Source organism: Zeus faber (genome assembly GCF_960531495.2).
Source record: "Zeus faber genome assembly, chromosome: 22".
Lineage (NCBI taxonomy): Eukaryota > Metazoa > Chordata > Actinopteri > Zeiformes > Zeidae > Zeus > Zeus faber.
The window spans coordinates 15,576,573-15,600,917 of NC_137209.1; the positions used below are offsets into that span (position 1 = coordinate 15,576,573).

The window sequence follows — 24,345 nt, forward strand, 5'->3', positions numbered from 1 at the left end:
CATGCACATCATTGGTGCCTCCCAAAGTAAGGAGCGTCCTCTGGGGAAGCCTGATGTACGGTGTTGTGTCATAGTAAAGCTCCGTTACAGTGTTTTTGTGATTGGAAGCAGCAGTCACCTGGTCGATACAACATTTCATCAGGTCCAGGTGTGACCGCAGACCTGAGATCTGAGTTTTGGTTCCTCAGCTCAAGGTTTGAGCCTCTTACCGTTCTCAAAGTAGAAGCGGTGGAAGTCGGTGCCCTCCACCAGGTTGCCCAAGGCCTCAGGCTCAAAGGAAGTCAGGCCAGGGTCGCAGATCTTCCTGAGAGGGAACGAGGGAGTGAGTTTAGAAAGGCGCCAGACTGAGACGTGGACAATGTCCTTCACACACATTTGTGTCCTGGCATCAAAGTGAGGTCCGAGTAAATACACCTGGTAAGTGAGGAGCCGTGTCTCTGGTGCACTTCTAAACCAAAAAGTAGTCAATGTGGAGACGGGTCCGCTAGTAAAACCAACACAACCAAAGGAAACGTCGCTGGGCTGAACTCACGTGTAGGCCTCAAAGTCTCCATTGTTGATGGCCTCGATCAGCTGCTCGGTGACTTTGATGATCTCCTGCTTGCGCGCTGAGAGCAGCAACAATAAAAAGACAGAGAGGGGGGAGACAGAAGACGGCATCCATGAATTTCTTGTGGTTTGAATGAATAAAAACAGAAGATAAAAAAAAATTTAAAAAAATGTTGAGGCACAGAATGAAATGTCAAAAGAGTAGGAGCAGCACCCAAAATGTGCACAGCGTGAGGATCACACCACGTCGGGGGGGACGGAGGAGGGGAGGGGGGAAAAAACCCAAAAAACAACAACACACAAACGTGCACTTTTCCACACGATGGGAAGGGGAAGTGAGGGTTGAGTTCCAGAGCCAACGCAGGGTTTCAACACGCGACGACAGCGTTTACCTCTGGTGGTAATGAGGTTTGCTGAGGAGAGCAGCAGATGCCAAGAGCAGAAGAACAGAAAATAAAGACAAATATTGGGATTTTGCAAAGACACTTCCAGTTGTGTGGAATTTCATGGACTCTGATGGAAAATCAAAAAAAAAAAACAGTTGGACCATGTAGACACAGGCACGCAGACAGACATGGAGACCCGCCTCGCTAACCCATCTGTCTGTCTCTCAGTTTCTTTACCTTCCGTAACGTTCACCCCGCTCCACTTGCCCGCTACCTGAACGCTGACGTGGCCGCCGCTCCGCTCCAGAGACGCCAGCAGCAGCAGTGAAACGCACGCGGCCGACAAGCGAAACACGGCGGTCATGGTGGTCGTCGGTGAAAAAGCACCACCCGAGCCGAGGGACAAACTCCTGAGGACGACGGTGAAGCGACCGGACGGAATGTGCAAGGGAACAAAAACACGGCCTTCAGACGATTGGCTGCTTTTCTTTGCACAGCCTGACGCAGTATCAAGTGTCCAAACTCCACGTCCAACCTCATGAGGCCAGTCAGGTAGACAGTGTTCAGAGCACCGAGCTGCGTCAGCATCTACTGCTGCTGATACTACTACTGCCCTTTAAAAGGTTCCAAGATTATTTTGTGAGAAGTCTGTAATTAATTGCTTGGTTTGATGTTGAACTCAAGCCCAGCTGGAAAAAAAAAAAAGGTTCAAATCCCATGAAAAAACAAAACCTGTCATCATCAGAGTCAGGATACCAGTACACACACACACACACACACACACACACACACACACACAAGATTCAAGAGGTTTATTCATCACATACATACTTTCATACATATATGCAGTGAAATGTAATGTAACGCACCCGGTGATTACACACAATATGTCCGAGACAGAACACAGTAGCTACCTAGAAGATCATTTCTACTTGACCAACTAACTGATTCCTAAAACGTAATGCAGTAAGTCGAACGCTATAGAATAAAATAAAAATATATAGAATAAAATAAGAACTCAAAGGTAATGCAGGGTGGGGGTACAAAATAGAATAAAGGGGATAGACTTATGTATATTGGATAGGCTATTAATGTAAATACAGATGTGCATTAAAGTGGCATGTGAATAAAGTAAGGTAGTGTTTGTGAGATATACAGCACAGTATACAACAGTACGGCGCAGCAATACGATGACACCAAACAACCCAGAACAGTGACACAGTATGCGGTACAGTATGCATCAAACAGTACAGTAGGTAGTGGAGCCTATATGTGTGTGTCTCAGTGAGGACCCCTGGTGAGGTCAGCATTGACAGTTCTTATGGCTTGCGGGAAAAAACTGTCTCAGTCTCTCTGTTTGACTGCGGAGGCGCTTGACCGACCACAGCAGCTGGAACAGTCCGTTGTTGGGGTGGTGAGGATCCTTCATGATACTGCGGGCTCTGCTACTACACATTTATACGAAAAAAGATATATGGTATACTGAACTATGTTAAAAAATGTGAAAATATACTACACTGAAAAACGTCCAAAAACTACATACTATACTATGTCGAAAAACGTCAAAATATATCCCGAAAACGTCAAAAATATCCCAACAAATGGCATAGTAGATGACGAAAAACGTCAAAATATAGTGCCGAAATATATCCCAAAAAATGTCAAAATATACGACGCCGAAAAATATCCCAAAAACGACATACTATATACTCTGTCGAAAAACGTCAAAATATACAACGCTGAAAAATATCCCAAAAACGTCAAAATATACAACGCCGAAAAATATCCCAAAAACAACTTAATACATATCGAAAAACTTCTAAATATGCAACGCCACAAATATCCCAAAAACTACATACTATACTATGTCGAAAAATGTCAAAAAGTACAACGCCAAAAAATATCCCAAAAACATCATACATATCGAAAAACGTCGAAATATGCAACGCCACAAATATTCCAAAAACGGCACACTACATGGCGAAAAACGTCCAAATATACAGTGCCGAAAAATATCCCAAAGGCCATCCTGAACGAAAAGAAGAGGGCGTTCAGAGATGGCAACCGTGATGAGGTGAGGAGAGTGCAGGGGGCACTCAAACTTACAATCAAGGAGGCAAAAGACAGTTATAGGAGAACGCTGGAGGAAAACACTCCAGCAAAACAACATGAGGGATGTGTGGAGTGGCATGAGAACCATCACTGGCTTCCAGGAGACCCCCCGTCTCCTGGAAGCCAACCCCTCCATGGGGTTGGAGGGCCGTGCGTGAGGGCCAATGAACTGAACCTACTTTTCAATAGGTTTGATTCTGCGGCCCGACCCCCGCAAGTCTCTGCTGCTGGCTGCTCAATAAGTACTGCCACTCTATCTCCCCCTACTCCTCCTCCTAACAGACCCCTTGTCTGCTCAGCACCGCCTCAATTCGCACCCACCTACTCCACCCCTCCCCCCTGCTCTACACCATGTCCTTCACAACCTGAGGACCCCACCCCTCCCCCAACTGTCACATCTACAGTGTCCTTCACGCCCGACCTGGTGCGAAGACAGCTGACGAGACTCCACTCCGGCAAAGCTGCAGGCCCCGACGGTGTTTTTCCCAGGGTGCTTACAGCCTGTGCCCCCCAGCTGTGTGGAGTACTCAGCCAAGTCTTCAGCCTGAGCCTGCACCTCCAGAGGGTCCCTGTGCTGTGGAAGACGTCCTGCCTCGTTCCTGTGCCGAAGACGCCGCGTCCCAGCGGCCCTCAGGCCTACAGACCGGTGGCTCTGACGTCCCACATCATGAAGACCTTCGAGAGGCTCGTCCTGGAGCAGCTAAGGCCTATGGTCAGGCCTTTCACTGATCCACTGCAGTTCGCCTACCAGCCGCGCCTGGGAGTTGAGGACAGCATCATCTACCTGCTGAACAGAGTCTACACTCATCTGGACAAGCCGGCGAGTACTGTGAGAGTCATGTTCTTTGATTTCTCCAGTGCTTTCAACACCATCCGTCCGGCTCTACACGGTGAGAAGATGGCTGCGATGCAGGTGGAGGCCCCCATCGTGTCCTGGGTTGTTGATTACCTGACGGGCAGACCACAGTATGTACGCCTACAGAACTGTGTGTCTGACAGGGTAGTCAGCAACACTGGGGCCCCACAGGGGACTGTCCTCTCTCCCTTCCTCTTCACCCTCTTCACCTCAGACTTCAACTATTACACTGAGTCCTGCCACCTTCAGAGGTTTTCTGATGACTCAGCAATAGTTGGTTGTATTAAAAAGGGTGATGAGAGTGAATACAGGACTGTTGTGGGCAACTTTGTCACCTGGAGTGAGCTGAACCATCTGCAGCTCAATGTGAGTAAGACAAAGGAGCTCATAGTGGATCTGAGGAGGGCAAAAACACCCGTGACCCCTGTTTCCATCCAGGGGGTCCCTGTGGACACTGGAGGAGTACAAGTACCTGGGGGTGTACTTCAATAACAAGTTGGACTGGACCAGAAACACCGAGGCAGTCTACAAAAATAGCCAAAGCTGATTATTTCCTACGGAGGCTGAGGTCCTTTAACATCTGCCGGACGATGCTGAGGATGTTCTATGAGTCTGTTGTGGCCAGTACCATCTTCCTCGCTGTCACATGCTGGGGCAGTGGGCTGACAACAACAGACTAAACAAACTAATCCGGAGGGACGGTGATGTAGTAGGAGAGGAGCTGGACACCCTGACGACTGTGGCAGAGAGGAGGATGCTGTCCAGGCTTCAGTCCATCTTGGACCATGTCTCACACCCTCTCGACGACACACTGGCCCAGCAGAGGAGCACCTTCAGCAGAAGACTCCTCTTACCCAGATGCACCACAGAGGGCCACAGGAAATCATTCCTGCCTGTGGTCTTCAACCTCTACAACGCCTCCCTCAGAGAGTCAGACACCTCCTCTCTGTAATCTGACCTCAAAACACGGACTTCCTCTTCTGCACCTTCTTCTTGTTGCACATTTTTAACTGTACATTTAACACTTGATATAAATATGTTTCTTAGTAAATATGTTGTATGTAAATATGTTGTATGTAGATTTGGAGCTGTAACAAAAGTAATTTCCCCCTGGGATTATTAAAGTATTTCTGTTTCTGATTCTGATTCTGAAAAACGACATACTATACTATGTCGAAAAACGTCCAAATATACAACGCCAAAACATATCCCAAAAACGTCAAAATATACAACCCAGATAAACATCACAAAAACGACATAGTATACTATGTCGAAAAACGTCAAAATATACCACTCCGAAAAATATCACAAAAACGACATACTATACTATGTCGAAGGACGTCAAAATATACCACACGGAAAAATATCACAAATCGTCAAAATATACAACCCAGATAAATTTCAAAAAAACGACATACTATACTATGTCGAAAAACGTCCAAATATACAACGCCAAAAAATATCCCAAAAACGTCAAAATATACAACCCAGGTAAATATCCCAAAAACGACAAACGATACTATGTCGAAAAACATCAAAATATACCACTCCGAAAAATATCACAAAAACGTCAAAATATACCACTCCGAAAAATATCCCAAAAACTTCAAAATATATAACCCAAGTAAATATTCCAAAAACGACACACTATACTATGTCGAAAAACGTCAAAATATACAACCCAGGTAAATATCCCAAAAACGACAAACGATACTATGTCGAAAAACGTCAAAATATACCACTCCGAAAAATATCACAAAAACGTCAAAATATACCACTCCGAAAAATATCACAAAAACGTCAAAATATACCACTCCGAAAAATATCACAAAAACGTCAAAATATACAACCCAAGTAAATATTCCAAAAACGACATACTATACTATGTCGAAAAACGTCAAAATATACAACTCAGGTAAAAATCCCAAAAACAACATACTATACTATGTCGAAAAACGTCAAAATATACCACTCCGAAAAATATCACAAAAACGACATACTATACTATGTCGAAAAACGTCAAAATATACCACACGGAAAAATATCACAAAAACGTCAAAATATACAACCCAGATAAATTTCACAAAAACGACATACTATACTATGTCGAAAAACGTCAAAATATACCACACGGAAAAATATCACAAAAACGTCAAAATATACAACCCAGATAAATTTCACAAGAACGACATACTATACTATGTCGAAAAACATCAAAATATACCACTCCGAAAAATATCACAAAAACGTCAAAATAAAAAACCAAGATAAATATCACAAAAACGACATACTATACTATGTCGAAAAACGTCAAAATATACCACACGGAAAAATATCACAAAAACGTCAAAATATACAACCCAGATAAATTTCACAAAAACGACATACTATACTATGTCGAAAAACGTCAAAATATACCAGTCCGAAAAATATCACAAAAACGTCAAAATATACAACCCAGATAAATTTCACAAAAACGACATACTATACTATGTCGAAAACGTCAAAATATACCACATGGAAAAATATCACAAAAACGTCAAAATATACAACCCAGATAAATTTCACAAAAACGACATACTATATACTATGTCGAAAAACGTCAAAATATACAACCCAGGTAAAAATCCCAAAAACGACATACTAAACTATGTCGAAAAACATCAAAATATACCACTCCGAAAAAAATCACAAAAACGTCAAAATATACAACTCAGATAAATATCACAAAAACGACATACGATACTATGTCGAAAAACGTCAAAATATACCACACGGAAAAATATCACCAAAACGTCAAAATATACAACTCAGATAAATATCACAAAAACGACATACGATACTATGTCGAAAAACGTCAAAATATACCACTCCGAAAAATATCACAAAAACGACACACTATACTATGTCGAAAAACGTCAAAATATACAACGCGGAAAAATATCACAAAAACGACATACTATACTATGTCGAAAAACGTCAAAATATACCACTCCGAAAAATATCACAAAAACGTCAAAATATACAACCCAGGTAAAAATCCCAAAACGTCAAAATATACAACCCATGTAAAAATCCCAAAAACGACATACCTATGTCGAAAAACGTCAAAATATACCAGTCCGAAAAAAATCACAAAAACGTCAAAATATACAACTCAGATAAATATCACAAAAACGACATACTATACTATGTCGAAAAACGTCAAAATATACCACACGGAAAAATATCAAAAAAACGTCAAAATATACAACCCAGATAAATTTCACAAAAACGACATACTATACTATGTCGAAAAACATCAAAATATACCACTCCGAAAAATATCACAAAAACGTCAAAATATACCACTCCGAAAAATATCCCAAAAACTTCAAAATATACCACTCCGAAAAATATCACAAAAACTTCAAAATATATAACCCAAGTAAATATTCCAAAAACGACACACTATACTATGTCGAAAAACGTCAAAATATACAACACAGATAAATATCACAAAAACGACAAAATATACCACTCCGAAAAATATCACAAAAACGTCAAAATATACCACTCCGAAAAATATCACAAAAACGTCAAAATATACCACTCCGAAAAATATCACAAAAACGTCAAAATATACAACCCAAGTAAATATTCCAAAAACGACATACTATACTATGTCGAAAAACGTCAAAATATACAACTCAGGTAAAAATCCCAAAAACAACATACTATACTATGTCGAAAAACATCAAAATATACCACTCCGAAAAATATCACAAAAACGTCAAAATATACAACTCAAGTAAATATTCCAAAAACGACATACTATACTATGTCGAAAAACGTCAAAATATACCACTCCGAAAAATATCATAAAAACGTCAAAATATACAACCCAGGTAAAAATCCCAAAAACGACATACTATACTATGTCGAAAAACGTCAAAATATACCAGTCCGAAAAATATCACAAAAACGTCAAAATATACAACTCAGATAAATATCACAGAAACGACATACTATACTATGTCGAAAAACGTCAAAATATACCACACGGAAAAGTATCACAAAAACGTCAAAATATACAACGCGGAAAAATATCCCAAAAACGACATACTATACTATGTCGAAAAATGTCAAAATATACCACTCCGAAAAATATCACAAAAACGACATAGGATGCTATGTCGAAAAACGTCAAAATATACCACACGGAAAAATATCACAAAAACGTCAAAATATACAACCCAGATAAATTTCACAAAAACGACATACTATACTATGTCGAAAAACGTCAAAATATACAACCCAGGTAAAAATCCCCAAAACGACATACGATACTATGTCGAAAAACATCAAAATATACCACTCCGAAAAATATCACAAAAACGTCAAAATATACAACTCAGATAAATATCACAAAAACGACATACGATACTATGTCGAAAAACGTCAAAATATACCACTCCGAAAAATATCACAAAAACGACATACTATGTCGAAAAACGTCAAAATATACAACGCGGAAAAATATCACAAAAACGACATACTATACTATGTCGAAAAACGTCAAAATATACCACTCCGAAAAATATCACAAAAACGTCAAAATATACAACCCAGGTAAAAATCCCAAAACGTCAAAATATACAACCCAGGTAAAAATCCCAAAAACGACATACTATACTATGTCGAAAAACGTCAAAATATACCACTCCGAAAAAAATCACAAAAACGTCAAAATATACAACTCAGATAAATATCACAAAAACGACATACGATACTATGTCGAAAAACGTCAAAATATACCACACGGAAAAATATCACAAAAACGTCAAAATATACAACCCAGATAAATTTCACAAAAACGACATACTATACTATGTCGAAAAACATCAAAATATACCACTCCGAAAAATATCCCAAAAACTTCAAAATATACCACTCCGAAAAATATCACAAAAACTTCAAAATATATCACCCAAGTAAATATTCCAAAAACGACATACTATACTATGTCGAAAAACGTCAAAATATACCACTCCGAAAAATATCACAAAAACGTCAAAATATACAACCCAGGTAAAAATCCCAAAACGTCAAAATATACAACCCAGGTAAAATCCCAAAAACGACATACTATACTATGTCGAAAAATGTCAAAATATACCACTCCGAAAAATATCACAAAAACGACATACGATGCTATGTCGAAAAACGTCAAAATATACCACACGGAAAAATATCACAAAAACGTCAAAATATACAACCCAGATAAATTTCACAAAAACGACATACTATACTATGTCGAAAAACGTCAAAATATACAACCCAGGTAAAAATCCCAAAAACGACATACTATACTATGTCGAAAAACATCAAAATATACCACTCCGAAAAATATCACAAAAACGTCAAAATATACAACTCAGATAAATATCACAAAAACGACATACGATACTATGTCGAAAAACGTCAAAATATACCACTCCGAAAAATATCACAAAAACGTCAAAATATACAACCCAGGTAAAAATCCCAAAACGTCAAAATATACAACCCATGTAAAAATCCCAAAAACGACATACTATACTATGTCGAAAAACGTCAAAATATACCACTCCGAAAAATATCACAAAAACGTCAAAATATACAACCCAGATAAATTTCACAAAAACATCAAAATATACCACTCCTAAAAATATCACAAAAACGTCAAAATATACCACTCCGAAAAATATCCCAAAAACTTCAAAATATACCACTCAGAAAAATATCACAAAAACTTCAAAATATATAACCCAAGTAAATATTCCAAAAACGACATACGATACTATGTCGAAAAACGTCAAAATATACCACTCCGAAAAATATCACAAAAACGTCAAAATATACAACCCAGGTAAAAATCCCAAAACGTCAAAATATACAACCCAGGTAAAAATCCCAAAAACGACATACTATACTATGTCGAAAAACGTCAAAATATACCAGTCCGAAAAAAATCACAAAAACGTCAAAATATACAACTCAGATAAATATCACAAAAACGACATACTATACTATGTCGAAAAACGTCAAAATATACCACACGGAAAAATATCACAAAAACGTCAAAATATACAACCCAGATAAATTTCACAAAAACGACATACTATACTATGTCGAAAAACGTCAAAATATACAACGCCGAAAAATATCACAAAAACGACATGCTATACTATGTCGAAAAACGTCAAAATATACCACTCCGAAAAATATCACAAAAACGTCAAAATATACAACCCAGGTAAAAATCCCAAAACGTCAAAATATACAACCCAGGTAAAAATCCCAAAAACGACATACTATACTATGTCGAAAAATGTCAAAATATACCACTCCGAAAAATATCACAAAAACGACATACGATGCTATGTCGAAAAACGTCAAAATATACAACCCAGATAAATTTCACAAAAACGACATACTATACTATGTCGAAAAACGTCAAAATATACAACCCAGGTAAAAATCCCAAAAACGACATACTATACTATGTCGAAAAGCATCAAAATATACCACTCCGAAAAATATCACAAAAACGTCAAAATATACAACTCAGATAAATATCACAAAAACGACATACGATACTATGTCGAAAAACGTCAAAATATACAACGCGGAAAAATATCACAAAAACGACATACTATACTATGTCGAAAAACGTCAAAATATACCACTCCGAAAAATATCACAAAAACGTCAAAATATACAACCCAGGTAAAAATCCCAAAACGTCAAAATATACAACCCATGTAAAAATCCCAAAAACGACATACTATACTATGTCGAAAAACGTCAAAATATACCAGTCCGAAAAAAATCACAAAAACGTCAAAATATACAACTCAGATAAATATCACAAAAACGTCAAAATATACAACCCAGATAAATATCACAAAAACGACATACGATACTATGTCGAAAAACATCAAAATATACCACTCCGAAAAATATCACAAAAACGTCAAAATATACCACTCCGAAAAATATCCCAAAAACTTCAAAATATACCACTCCGAAAAATATCACAAAAACTTCAAAATATATAACCCAAGTAAATATTCCAAAAACGACATACTATACTATGTCGAAAAACGTCAAAATATACAACACAGATAAATTTACAAAAACGACATACTATGTCGAAAAATGTCAAAATATAACCACACGGAAAAATATCCAAAAACGTCACAATATACAACTCAGATAAATACCACAAAAACGACAGACTATACTATGTCGAAAAACGTCAAAATATACCACGCGGAAAAACATCACAAAAACGTCAAAATATACAACCCAGGTAAAAATCCCAAAAACGACATACTATACTATGTCGAAAAACGTCAAAATATACCAGTCCGAAAAATATCACAAAAACGTCAAAATATACAACTCAGATAAATATCACAAAAACGACATACGATACTATGTCGAAAAACGTCAAAATATACAACCCAGATAAATTTCACAAAAACGACATACGATACTATGTCGAAAAACGTCAAAATATACCACACGGAAAAATATCACAAAAACGTCAAAATATACAACCCAGATAAATTTTACAAAAACAACATACTATACTATGTCGAAAAACGTCAAAATATACCACACGGAAAAACATCACAAAAACGTCAAAATATACAACCCAGGTAAAAATCCCAAAAACGACATACTATACTATGTCGAAAAACGTCAAAATATATCACACGGAAAAATATCCCAAAAACGTCAAAATATACAACGCGGAAAAATATCCCAAAAACGACATACTATACTATGTCGAAAAACGTCAAAATATACCACACGGAAAAATATCACAAAAACGTCAAAATATACAACCCAGATAAATTTCACAAAAACGACATACTATACTATGTCGAAAAACGTCAAAATATACCACTCCGAAAAATATCACAAAAACGTCAAAATATACAACCCAGGTAAAAATCCCAAAAACGACATACTATATATACTATGTCGAAAAACGTCAAAATATACCACTCCAAAAAATATCCCAAAAACGACATACTATACTATGTCGAAAAACGTCAAAATATACCACTCCGAAAAAAATCACTAAAACGTCAAAATATACAACTCAGATAAATATCACAAAAATGACATACGATACTATGTCGAAAAACGTCAAAATATACCACTCCGAAAAATATCACAAAAACGTCAAAATATACAACCCAGGTAAATATCCCAAAAACGACATACTATACTATGTCGAAAAACGTCAAAATATACCACTCCGAAAAATATCACAAAAACGTCAAAATATACAACTCAGATAAATATCACAAAAACGACATACTATACTATGTCGAAAAACGTCAAAATATACCACTCCGAAAAATATCCCAAAAACGTCAAATATACCACACGGAAAAATATCACAAAAACGTCAAAATATACAACCCAGATAAATTTCACAAAAACGACATACTATACTATGTCGAAAAACGTCAAAATATACCACTCCGAAAAAAATCACTAAAACGTCAAAATATACAACTCAGATAAATATCACAAAAATGACATACTATACTATGTCGAAAAACGTCAAAATATACCACTCCGAAAAATATCACAAAAACGTCAAAATATACAACCCAGGTAAAAATCCCAAAAACGACATACTATATATACTATGTCGAAAAACGTCAAAATATACCACTCCAAAAAATATCACAAAAACGTCAAAATATACAACCCAGGTAAATATCCAAAAAACGGCATACAATACTATGTCGAAAAACGTCAAAATATACAACGCCAAAAAATATCCCAAAAACGACATACAATACTATGTCGAAAAACGTCAAAATATACCACTCCGAAAAATATCACAAAAACGACATACTGTACTATGTCGAAAAAAGGCAAAATATACCACACGGAAAAATATCACAAAAACGTCAAAATATACAACCCAGATAAATTTCACAAAAACGACATACTATACTATGTCGAAAAACATCAAAATATACCACTCCGAAAAATATCCCAAAAACGTCAAAATATACCACTCCGAAAAATATCACAAAAACGTCAAAATATACAACCCAAGTAAATATTCCAAAAACGACATACTATACTATGTCGAAAAACGTCAAAATATACCACACGGAAAAACATCACAAAAACGTCAAAATATACAACCCAGGTAAATATCCCAAAAACGACATACTATACTATGTCGAAAAACGTCAAAATATACCACTCCGAAAAACATCACAAAAACCTCAAAATATACAACTCAGATAAATATCACAAAAACGACATACGATGCTATGTCGAAAAACGTCAAAATATACCACACGGAAAATATCACAAAAACGTCAAAATATACAACCCAGATAAATTTCACAAAAACGACATACTATACTATGTCGAAAAACGTCAAAATATACAACTCAGATAAATATCACAAAAACGACATACGATACTATGTCGAAAAACGTCAAAATATTCCACTCCGAAAAATATCCCAAAAACGTCAAAATATACCACTCCGAAAAATATCACAAAAACGACATACTATACTATGTCGAAAAAAGTCAAAATATACAACCCAGATAAATATCACAAAAACGACATACTATACTATGTCGAAAAACGTCAAAATATTCCACTCCGAAAAATATCACAAAACGTCAAAATATACCACTCCGAAAAATATCCCAAAAACGTCTACATATACAACCCAAGTAAATATTCCAAAAACGACATACTATACTATGTCGAAAAACGTCAAAATATACAACTCAGATAAATATCACAAAAACGACATACTATACTATGTCGAAAAACGTCAAAATATACAACGCGGAAAAATATCACAAAAACGACATACTATACTATGTCGAAAAACGTCAAAATATACCACGCCGAAAAATATCACAAAAACGTTAAAATATACAACCCAGATAAATTTCACAAAAACGACATACTATACTATGTCGAAAAACGTCAAAATATACCACTCCGAAAAATATCACAAAAACGTCAAAATATACAACCCAGGTAAAAATCCCAAAAACGTCATACTATACTGTGTCTAAAAACATCAAAATATACCACTCCGAAAAATATCCCAAAAACGTCTACATATACAACCCAAGTAAATATTCCAAAAACGACATACTATACTATGTCGAAAAACGTCAAAATATATCACACGGAAAAATATCCCAAAAACGTCAAAATATACAACGCGGAAAAATATCCCAAAAACGACATACTATACTATGTCGAAAAACGTCAAAATATACCACACGGAAAAATATCACAAAAACGTCAAAATATACAACCCAGATAAATTTCACAAAAACGACATACTATACTATGTCGAAAAACGTCAAAATATACCACTCCGAAAAATATCACAAAAACGTCAAAATATACAACCCAGGTAAAAATCCCAAAAACGACATACTATATATACTATGTCGAAAAACGTCAAAATATACCACTCCAAAAAATATCCCAAAAACGACATACTATACTATGTCGAAAAACGTCAAAATATACCACTCCGAAAAAAATCACTAAAACGTCAAAATATACAACTCAGATAAATATCACAAAAATGACATACGATACTATGTCGAAAAACGTCAAAATATACCACTCCGAAAAATATCACAAAAACGTCAAAATATACAACCCAGGTAAAAATCCCAAAAACGACATACTATACTATGTCGAAAAACGTCAAAATATACCACTCCGAAAAATATCACAAAAACGTCAAAATATACAACTCAGATAAATATCACAAAAACGACATACTATACTATGTCGAAAAACGTCAAAATATACCACTCCGAAAAATATCCCAAAAACGTCAAATATACCACACGGAAAAATATCACAAAAACGTCAAAATATACAACCCAGATAAATTTCACAAAAACGACATACTATACTATGTCGAAAAACGTCAAAATATACCACTCCGAAAAAAATCACTAAAACGTCAAAATATACAACTCAGATAAATATCACAAAAATGACATACTATACTATGTCGAAAAACGTCAAAATATACCACTCCGAAAAATATCACAAAAACGTCAAAATATACAACCCAGGTAAAAATCCCAAAAACGACATACTATATATACTATGTCGAAAAACGTCAAAATATACCACTCCAAAAAATATCACAAAAACGTCAAAATATACAACCCAGGTAAATATCCAAAAAACGGCATACAATACTATGTCGAAAAACGTCAAAATATACAACGCCAAAAAATATCCCAAAAACGACATACAATACTATGTCGAAAAACGTCAAAATATACCACTCCGAAAAATATCACAAAAACGACATACTGTACTATGTCGAAAAAAGGCAAAATATACCACACGGAAAAATATCACAAAAACGTCAAAATATACAACCCAGATAAATTTCACAAAAACGACATACTATACTATGTCGAAAAACATCAAAATATACCACTCCGAAAAATATCCCAAAAACGTCAAAATATACCACTCCGAAAAATATCACAAAAACGTCAAAATATACAACCCAAGTAAATATTCCAAAAACGACATACTATACTATGTCGAAAAACGTCAAAATATACCACACGGAAAAACATCACAAAAACGTCAAAATATACAACCCAGGTAAATATCCCAAAAACGACATACTATACTATGTCGAAAAACGTCAAAATATACCACTCCGAAAAACATCACAAAAACCTCAAAATATACAACTCAGATAAATATCACAAAAACGACATACGATGCTATGTCGAAAAACGTCAAAATATACCACACGGAAAATATCACAAAAACGTCAAAATATACAACCCAGATAAATTTCACAAAAACGACATACTATACTATGTCGAAAAACGTCAAAATATACAACTCAGATAAATATCACAAAAACGACATACGATACTATGTCGAAAAACGTCAAAATATTCCACTCCGAAAAATATCCCAAAAACGTCAAAATATACCACTCCGAAAAATATCACAAAAACGACATACTATACTATGTCGAAAAAAGTCAAAATATACAACCCAGATAAATATCACAAAAACGACATACTATACTATGTCGAAAAACGTCAAAATATTCCACTCCGAAAAATATCACAAAACGTCAAAATATACCACTCCGAAAAATATCCCAAAAACGTCTACATATACAACCCAAGTAAATATTCCAAAAACGACATACTATACTATGTCGAAAAACGTCAAAATATACAACTCAGATAAATATCACAAAAACGACATACTATACTATGTCGAAAAACGTCAAAATATACAACGCGGAAAAATATCACAAAAACGACATACTATACTATGTCGAAAAACGTCAAAATATACCACGCCGAAAAATATCACAAAAACGTTAAAATATACAACCCAGATAAATTTCACAAAAACGACATACTATACTATGTCGAAAAACGTCAAAATATACCACTCCGAAAAATATCACAAAAACGTCAAAATATACAACCCAGGTAAAAATCCCAAAAACGTCATACTATACTGTGTCTAAAAACATCAAAATATACCACTCCGAAAAATATCCCAAAAACGTCTACATATACAACCCAAGTAAATATTCCAAAAACGACATACTATACTATGTCGAAAAACGTCAAAATATACAACACAGATAAATTTACAAAAACGACATACTATATTATGTCGAAAAACGTCAAAATATACCACACGGAAAAATATCACAAAAACGTCAAAATATACAACTCAGATAAATATCACAAAAACGACATACGATACGATGTCGAAAAACGTCAAAATATTCCACTCCGAAAAATATCCCAAAAACGTCAAAATATACAACCCAGGTAAAAATCCAAAAAACGACATACTATACTATGTCGAAAAACGTCAAAATATACCACTCCGAAAAATATCCCAAAAACGTCAAAATATACCACTCCGAAAAATATCACAAAAACGTCAAAATATACAACCCAAGTAAATATTCCAAAAACGACATACTATACTATGTCGAAAAACGTCAAAATATACCACGCCGAAAAACATCACAAAAACGTCAAAATATACAACTCAGATAAATATCACAAAAACGACATACGATACTATGTCGAAAAACGTCAAACTATACCACGCCGAAAAATATCCCAAAAACGACATACAATACTATGTCGAAAAACGTCAAAATATACCACACGGAAAAATATCACAAAAACGTCAAAATATACAACCCAGATAAATTTCACAAAAACGACATACTATACTATGTCGAAAAACGTCAAAATATACCACACGGAAAAATATCACAAAAACGTCAAAATATACAACCCAGATAAATTTCACAAAAACGACATACTATACTATGTCGAAAAACATCAAAATATACCACTCCGAAAAATATCACAAAAACGTCAAAATATACAACTCAGATAAATATCACAAAAACGACGTACGATACTATGTCGAAAAACGTCAAAATATACCACTCCGAAAAATATCACAAAAACGACATGCTATACTATGTCGAAAAATGTCAAAATATACCACACGGAAAAATATCACAAAAACGTCAAAATATACAACCCGGATAAATTTCACAAAAACGACATACTATACTATGTCGAAAAACGTCAAAATATTCCACTCCGAAAAATATACCAAAAACGTCAAAATATACCACTCCGAAAAATATCACAAAAACGTCAAAATATACCACTCCGAAAAATATCACAAAAACGACATACTATACTATGTCGAAACACATCAAAATATACCACCCCGAAAAACATCACAAAAACGTCAAAATATACAACCCAGAAAAATATCACAAAAACGACATACTATACAATGTCGAAAAACGTCAAAATATACCACACGGAAAAATATCACAAAAACGTCAAAATATACAACCCAGATAAATTTCACAAAAACGACATACTATACTATGTCGAAAAACGTCAAAATATACCACTCCGAAAAAAATCACTAAAACTTCAAAATATACAACTCAGATAAATATCAAAAAAATGACATACGATACTATGTCGAAAAACGTCAAAATATTCCACTCCGAAAAATATCACAAAAACGTCAAAATATACCACTCCGAAAAATATCACAAAAACGTCAAAATATACAACCCAAGTAAATATTCCAAAAACGACATACTATACTATGTCGAAAAACGTCAGAATATACAACTCAGATAAATATCACAAAAACGACATACTATACTATGTCGAAAAACGTCAAAATATACAACGTGGAAAAATATCACAATATACTATGTCGAAAAACGTCAAAATATACAACCCAGGTAAAAATCCCAAAAACGACATACTATACTATGTCGAAAAACATCAAAATATACCACTCCGAAAAATATCACAAAAACGTCAAAATATACAACCCAGGTAAAAATCCCAAAAACGACATACTATACTATGTCGAAAAACGTCAAAATATACCACTCCGAAAAATATCACAAAAACGACATACTATACTATGTCGAAAAACGTCAAAATATACCACTCCGAAAAATATCACAAAAACGTCAAAATATAAAACCCAGGAAAAAATCCCAAAAACGACATACTATACTATGTCGAAAAACGTCAAAATATACCACTCCGAAAAATATCACAAAAACGTCAAAATATACAACTCAGATAAATATCACAAAAACGACGTACGATACTATGTCGAAAAACGTCAAAATATACCACTCCGAAAAATATCACAAAAACGACAAAATATACAACCCGGATAAATTTCACAAAAACGACATACTATACTATGTCGAAAAACGTCAAAATATTCCACTCCGAAAAATATACCAAAAACGTCAAAATATACCACTCCGAAAAATATCACAAAAACGTCAAAATATACCACTCCGAAAAATATCACAAAAACGACATACTATACTATGTCGAAACACGTCAAAATATACCACCCCGAAAAACATCACAAAAACGTCAAAATATACAACCCAGAAAAATATCACAAAAACGACATACTATACAATGTCGAAAAACGTCAAAATATACCACACGGAAAAATATCACAAAAACGTCAAAATATACAACCCAGATAAATTTCACAAAAACGACATACTATACTATGTCGAAAAACGTCAAAATATACCACTCCGAAAAAAATCACTAAAACTTCAAAAAATACAACTCAGATAAATATCTAAAAAATGACATACGATACTATGTCGAAAAACGTCAAAATATTCCACTCCGAAAAATATCACAAAAACGTCAAAATATACCACACCGAAAAATATCACAAAAACGTCAAAATATACAACCCAAGTAAATATTCCAAAAACGACATACTATACTATGTCGAAAAATGTCAAAATATAACCACACGGAAAAATATCCAAAAACGTCACAATATACAACTCAGATAAAAATCACAAAAACGACATACTATACTATGTCGAAAAACGTCAAAATATACAACGCGGAAAAATATCACAAAAACGACATACTATACTATGTTGAAAAACGTCAAAATATACCACGCCGAAAAATATCACAAAAACGTCAAAATATACAACCCAAGTAAATATTCCAAAAACGACATACTATATATACTATGTCGAAAAACGTCAAAATATACCAGTCCGAAAAATATCACAAAAACGTCAAAATATACAACTCAGGTAAAAATCCCAAAAACGACTTATTATACTATGTCGAAAAAAGTCAAAATATACAACTCAGAAAAATATCACAGAAACGACATACGATACTATGTCGAAAAACGTCAAAATATACCACACGGAAAAATATCACAAAAACGTCAAAATATACAACGCGGAAAAATATCACAAAAACGACATACGATACTATGTCGAAAAACGTCAAAATATACCACTCCGAAAAATATCACAAAAACGACATACTATACTATGTCGAAAAACGTCAAAATATACCACTCCGAAAAATATCACAAAAACGTCAAAATATACAACCCAAGTAAATATTCCAAAAACGACATACTATACTATGTCGAAAAACGTCAGAATATACAACTCAGATAAATATCACAAAAACGACATACTATACTATGTCGAAAAACGTCAAAATATACAACGTGGAAAAATATCACAATATACTATGTCGAAAAACGTCAAAATATACAACCCAGGTAAAAATCCCAAAAACGACATACTATACTATGTCGAAAAACGTCAAAATATACCAGTCCGAAAAATATCACAAAAACGTCAAAATATACAACTCAGATAAATATCACAAAAACGAGATACGATACTATGTCGGAAAACGTCAAAATATACCACTCCGAAAAATATCCCAAAAACGACATACTATACTATGTCGAAAAATGTCTAAATATAACCACACGGAAAAATATCCAAAAACGTCACAATATACAACTCAGATAAATATCACAAAAACGACATACTATACTATGTCGAAAAACATCAAAATATACCACTCCGAAAAATATCACAAAAACGTCAAAATATACAACCCAGGTAAAAATCCCAAAAACGACATACTATACTATGTCGAAAAACGTCAAAATATACCACTCCGAAAAATATCACAAAAACGACATACTATACTATGTCGAAAAACGTCAAAATATACCACTCTGAAAAATATCACAAAAACGACATGCTATACTATGTCGAAAAACGTCAAAATATACCACTCCGAAAAATATCACAAAAACGACATACTATACTATGTCGAAAAACGTCAAAATATTCCACTCCGAAAAATATACCAAAAACGTCAAAATATACCACTCCGAAAAATATCACAAAAACGTCGAAATATACAACCCAAGTAAATATTCCAAAAACGACATACTATACTATGTCGAAAAATGTCAAAATATAACCACACGGAAAAATATCCAAAAACGTCACAATATACCACTCCGAAAAATATCACAAAAACGTCAAAATATACAACCCAAGTAAATATTCCAAAAACGACATACTATACTATGTCGAAAAACGTCAAAATATACAACGCGGAAAAATATCACAAAAACGACATACTATACTATGTCGAAAAACGTCAAAATATACTACGCCGAAAAATATCACAAAAACGTTAAAATATACAACCCAGATAAATTTCACAAAAACGACATACTATACTATGTCGAAAAACGTCCAAATATACCACACGGAAAAACATCACAAAAACGTCAAAATATACAACCCAGGTAAAAATCCCAAAAACGACATACTATACTATGTCGAAAAACGTCAAAATATACCACTCCGAAAAATATCACAAAAACGACATACTATACTATGTCGAAAAACGTCAAAATATACCACACGGAAAAATATCACAAAAACGTCAAAATATACAACGCGGAAAAATATCACAAAAACGACATACGATACTATGTCGAAAAACGTCAAAATATACCACTCCGAAAAATATCACAAAAACGACATACTATACTATGTCGAAAAACGTCAAAATATACCACTCCGAAAAATATCACAAAAACGACATACTATACTATGTCGAAAAACGTCAAAATATACCACTCCGAAAAATATCACAAAAACGACATACTATACTATGTCGAAAAACGTCAAAATATACCACTCCGAAAAATATCACAAAAACGTCAAAATATACAACCCAGGTAAAAATCCCAAAAACGACATACTATACTATGTCGAAAAACATCAAAATATACCACTCCGAAAAATATCACAAAAACCTCAAAATATACAACCCAGATAAATATCACAAAAACGACATACTATACTATGTCGAAAAACGTCAGAATATACAACACAGATAAATTTACAAAAACGACATACTATACTATGTCGAAAAACGTCAAAATATACAACGTGGAAAAATATCACAATATACTATGTCGAAAAACGTCAAAATATACCAGTTCGAAAAATATCACAAAAACGTCAAAATATACAACTCAGATAAATATCACAAAAACGACATACGATACTATGTCGGAAAACGTCAAAATATACCACTCCGAAAAATATCCCAAAAACGACATACTATACTATGTCGAAAAACATCAAAATATACCACTCCGAAAAATATCACAAAAACGTCAAAATATACAACCCAGGTAAAAATCCCAAAAACGACATACTATACTATGTCGAAAAACGTCAAAATATACCACTCCGAAAAATATCACAAAAACGTCAAAATATACAACCCAGGTAAAAATCCCAAAAACGACATACTATACTATGTCGAAAAACATCAAAATATACCACTCCGAAAAATATCACAAAAACGTCAAAATATACAACCCAGATAAATATCACAAAAACGACATACTATACTATGTCGAAAAACGTCAAAATATTCCACTCAGAAAAATATCACAAAAACGTCAAAATATACAACCCAAGTAAATATTCCAAAAACGACATACTATACTATGTCGAAAAACGTCAAAATATACCACTCCGAAAAATATCACAAAAACAACATACTATACTATGTCGAAAAACGTCAAAATATACAACCCAGATAAATTTCACAAAAACGACATACTATACTATGTCGAAAAACGTCAAAATATACCACACGGAAAAATATCACAAAAACGTCAAAAATATACAACCCAGATAAATTTCACAAAAACGACATACTATACTATGTCGAAAAACATCAAAATATACAACGCCAAAAAATATCACAAAAACGACAAAATATACAACCCAGATAAATATCACAAAAACGACATACTATACTATGACGAAAAACGTCAAAATATACAACGCGGAAAAATATCACAAAAACGACATACTATACTATGTCGAAAAACGTCAAAATATACCACTCCGAAAAATATCACAAAAACGTCAAAATATACCACTCCGAAAAATATCACAAAAACGTCAAAATATACAACCCAAGTAAATATTCCAAAAACGACATACTATACTATGTCGAAAAATGTCAAAATATAACCACACGGAAAAATATCCAAAAACGTGACAATATACAACTCAGATAAATATCACAAAAACGACATACTATACTATGTCGAAAAACGTCAAAATATACCACACGGAAAAACATCACAAAAACGTCAAAATATACAACCCAGGTAAAAATCCCAAAAACGACATACTATACTATGTCGAAAAACGTCAAAATATACCACTCCGAAAAATATCGCAAAAACGTCAAAATATACAACCCAGGTAAAAATCCAAAAAAACGACATACTATACTATGTCGAAAAAAATCAAAATATACCACTCCGAAAAATATCACAAAAACGTCAAAATATACAACCCAAGTAAATATTCCAAAAACGACATACTATACTATGTCGAAAAACGTCAAAATATACCACTCCGAAAAATATCGCAAAAACGTCAAAATATACAACCCAGGTAAAAATCCAAAAAAACGACATACTATACTATGTCGAAAAAAATCAAAATATACCACTCCGAAAAATATCACAAAAACGTCAAAATATACAACCCAAGTAAATATTCCAAAAACGACATACTATACTATGTCGAAAAACGTCAAAATATACCACTCCGAAAAATATCACAAAAACGACATACTATACTATGTCGAAAAACGTCAAAATATTCCACTCCGAAAAATATCACAAAAACGTCAAAATATACCACTCCGAAAAATATCACAAAAACGTCAAAATATACAACCCAAGTAAATATTCCAAAAACGACATACTATACTATGTCGAAAAATGTCAAAATATAACCACACGGAAAAATATCCAAAAACGTCACAATATACCACTCCGAAAAATATCACAAAAACGTCAAAATATACAACCCAAGTAAATATTCCAAAAACGACATACTATACTATGTCGAAAAACGTCAAAATATACAACGCGGAAAAATATCACAAAAACGACATACTATACTATGTCGAAAAATGTCAAAATATAACCACACGGAAAAATATCCAAAAACGTCACAATATACCACTCCGAAAAATATCACAAAAACGTCAAAATATACAACCCAAGTAAATATTCCAAAAACGACATACTATACTATGTCGAAAAACGTCAAAATATACAACGCGGAAAAATATCACAAAAACGACATACTATACTATGTCGAAAAACGTCAAAATATACTACGCCGAAAAATATCACAAAAACGTTAAAATATACAACCCAGATAAATTTCACAAAAACGACATACTATACTATGTCGAAAAACGTCCAAATATACCACACGGAAAAACATCACAAAAACGTCAAAATATACAACCCAGGTAAAAATCCCAAAAACGACATACTATACTATGTCGAAAAACCTAAAAATATACCACTCCGAAAAATATATCAAAAAAGTCAAAATATACAACCCAGGTAAAA

At 34.1% G+C, this 24,345-nt stretch overlaps 1 protein-coding gene across 2 annotated transcripts in view; it reads right to left on the reverse strand.

Annotated features, from left to right (window-relative positions):
* The window catches only part of camk2d1 (calcium/calmodulin-dependent protein kinase (CaM kinase) II delta 1), a 121,510-nt gene that overhangs the window by 2,992 nt on the left and 94,173 nt on the right, over positions 1 to 24,345 (reverse strand). For both annotated transcript variants that reach the window (XM_080023388.1, XM_080023387.1), the window contains exons 15-16: positions 533 to 608; positions 210 to 304 (exon numbers count right to left, since the gene is read on the reverse strand). In XM_080023388.1, the coding sequence (XP_079879514.1) occupies positions 210 to 304; positions 533 to 608 (171 nt within the window). The remainder of the gene's footprint in view (positions 1 to 209; positions 305 to 532; positions 609 to 24,345) is intronic.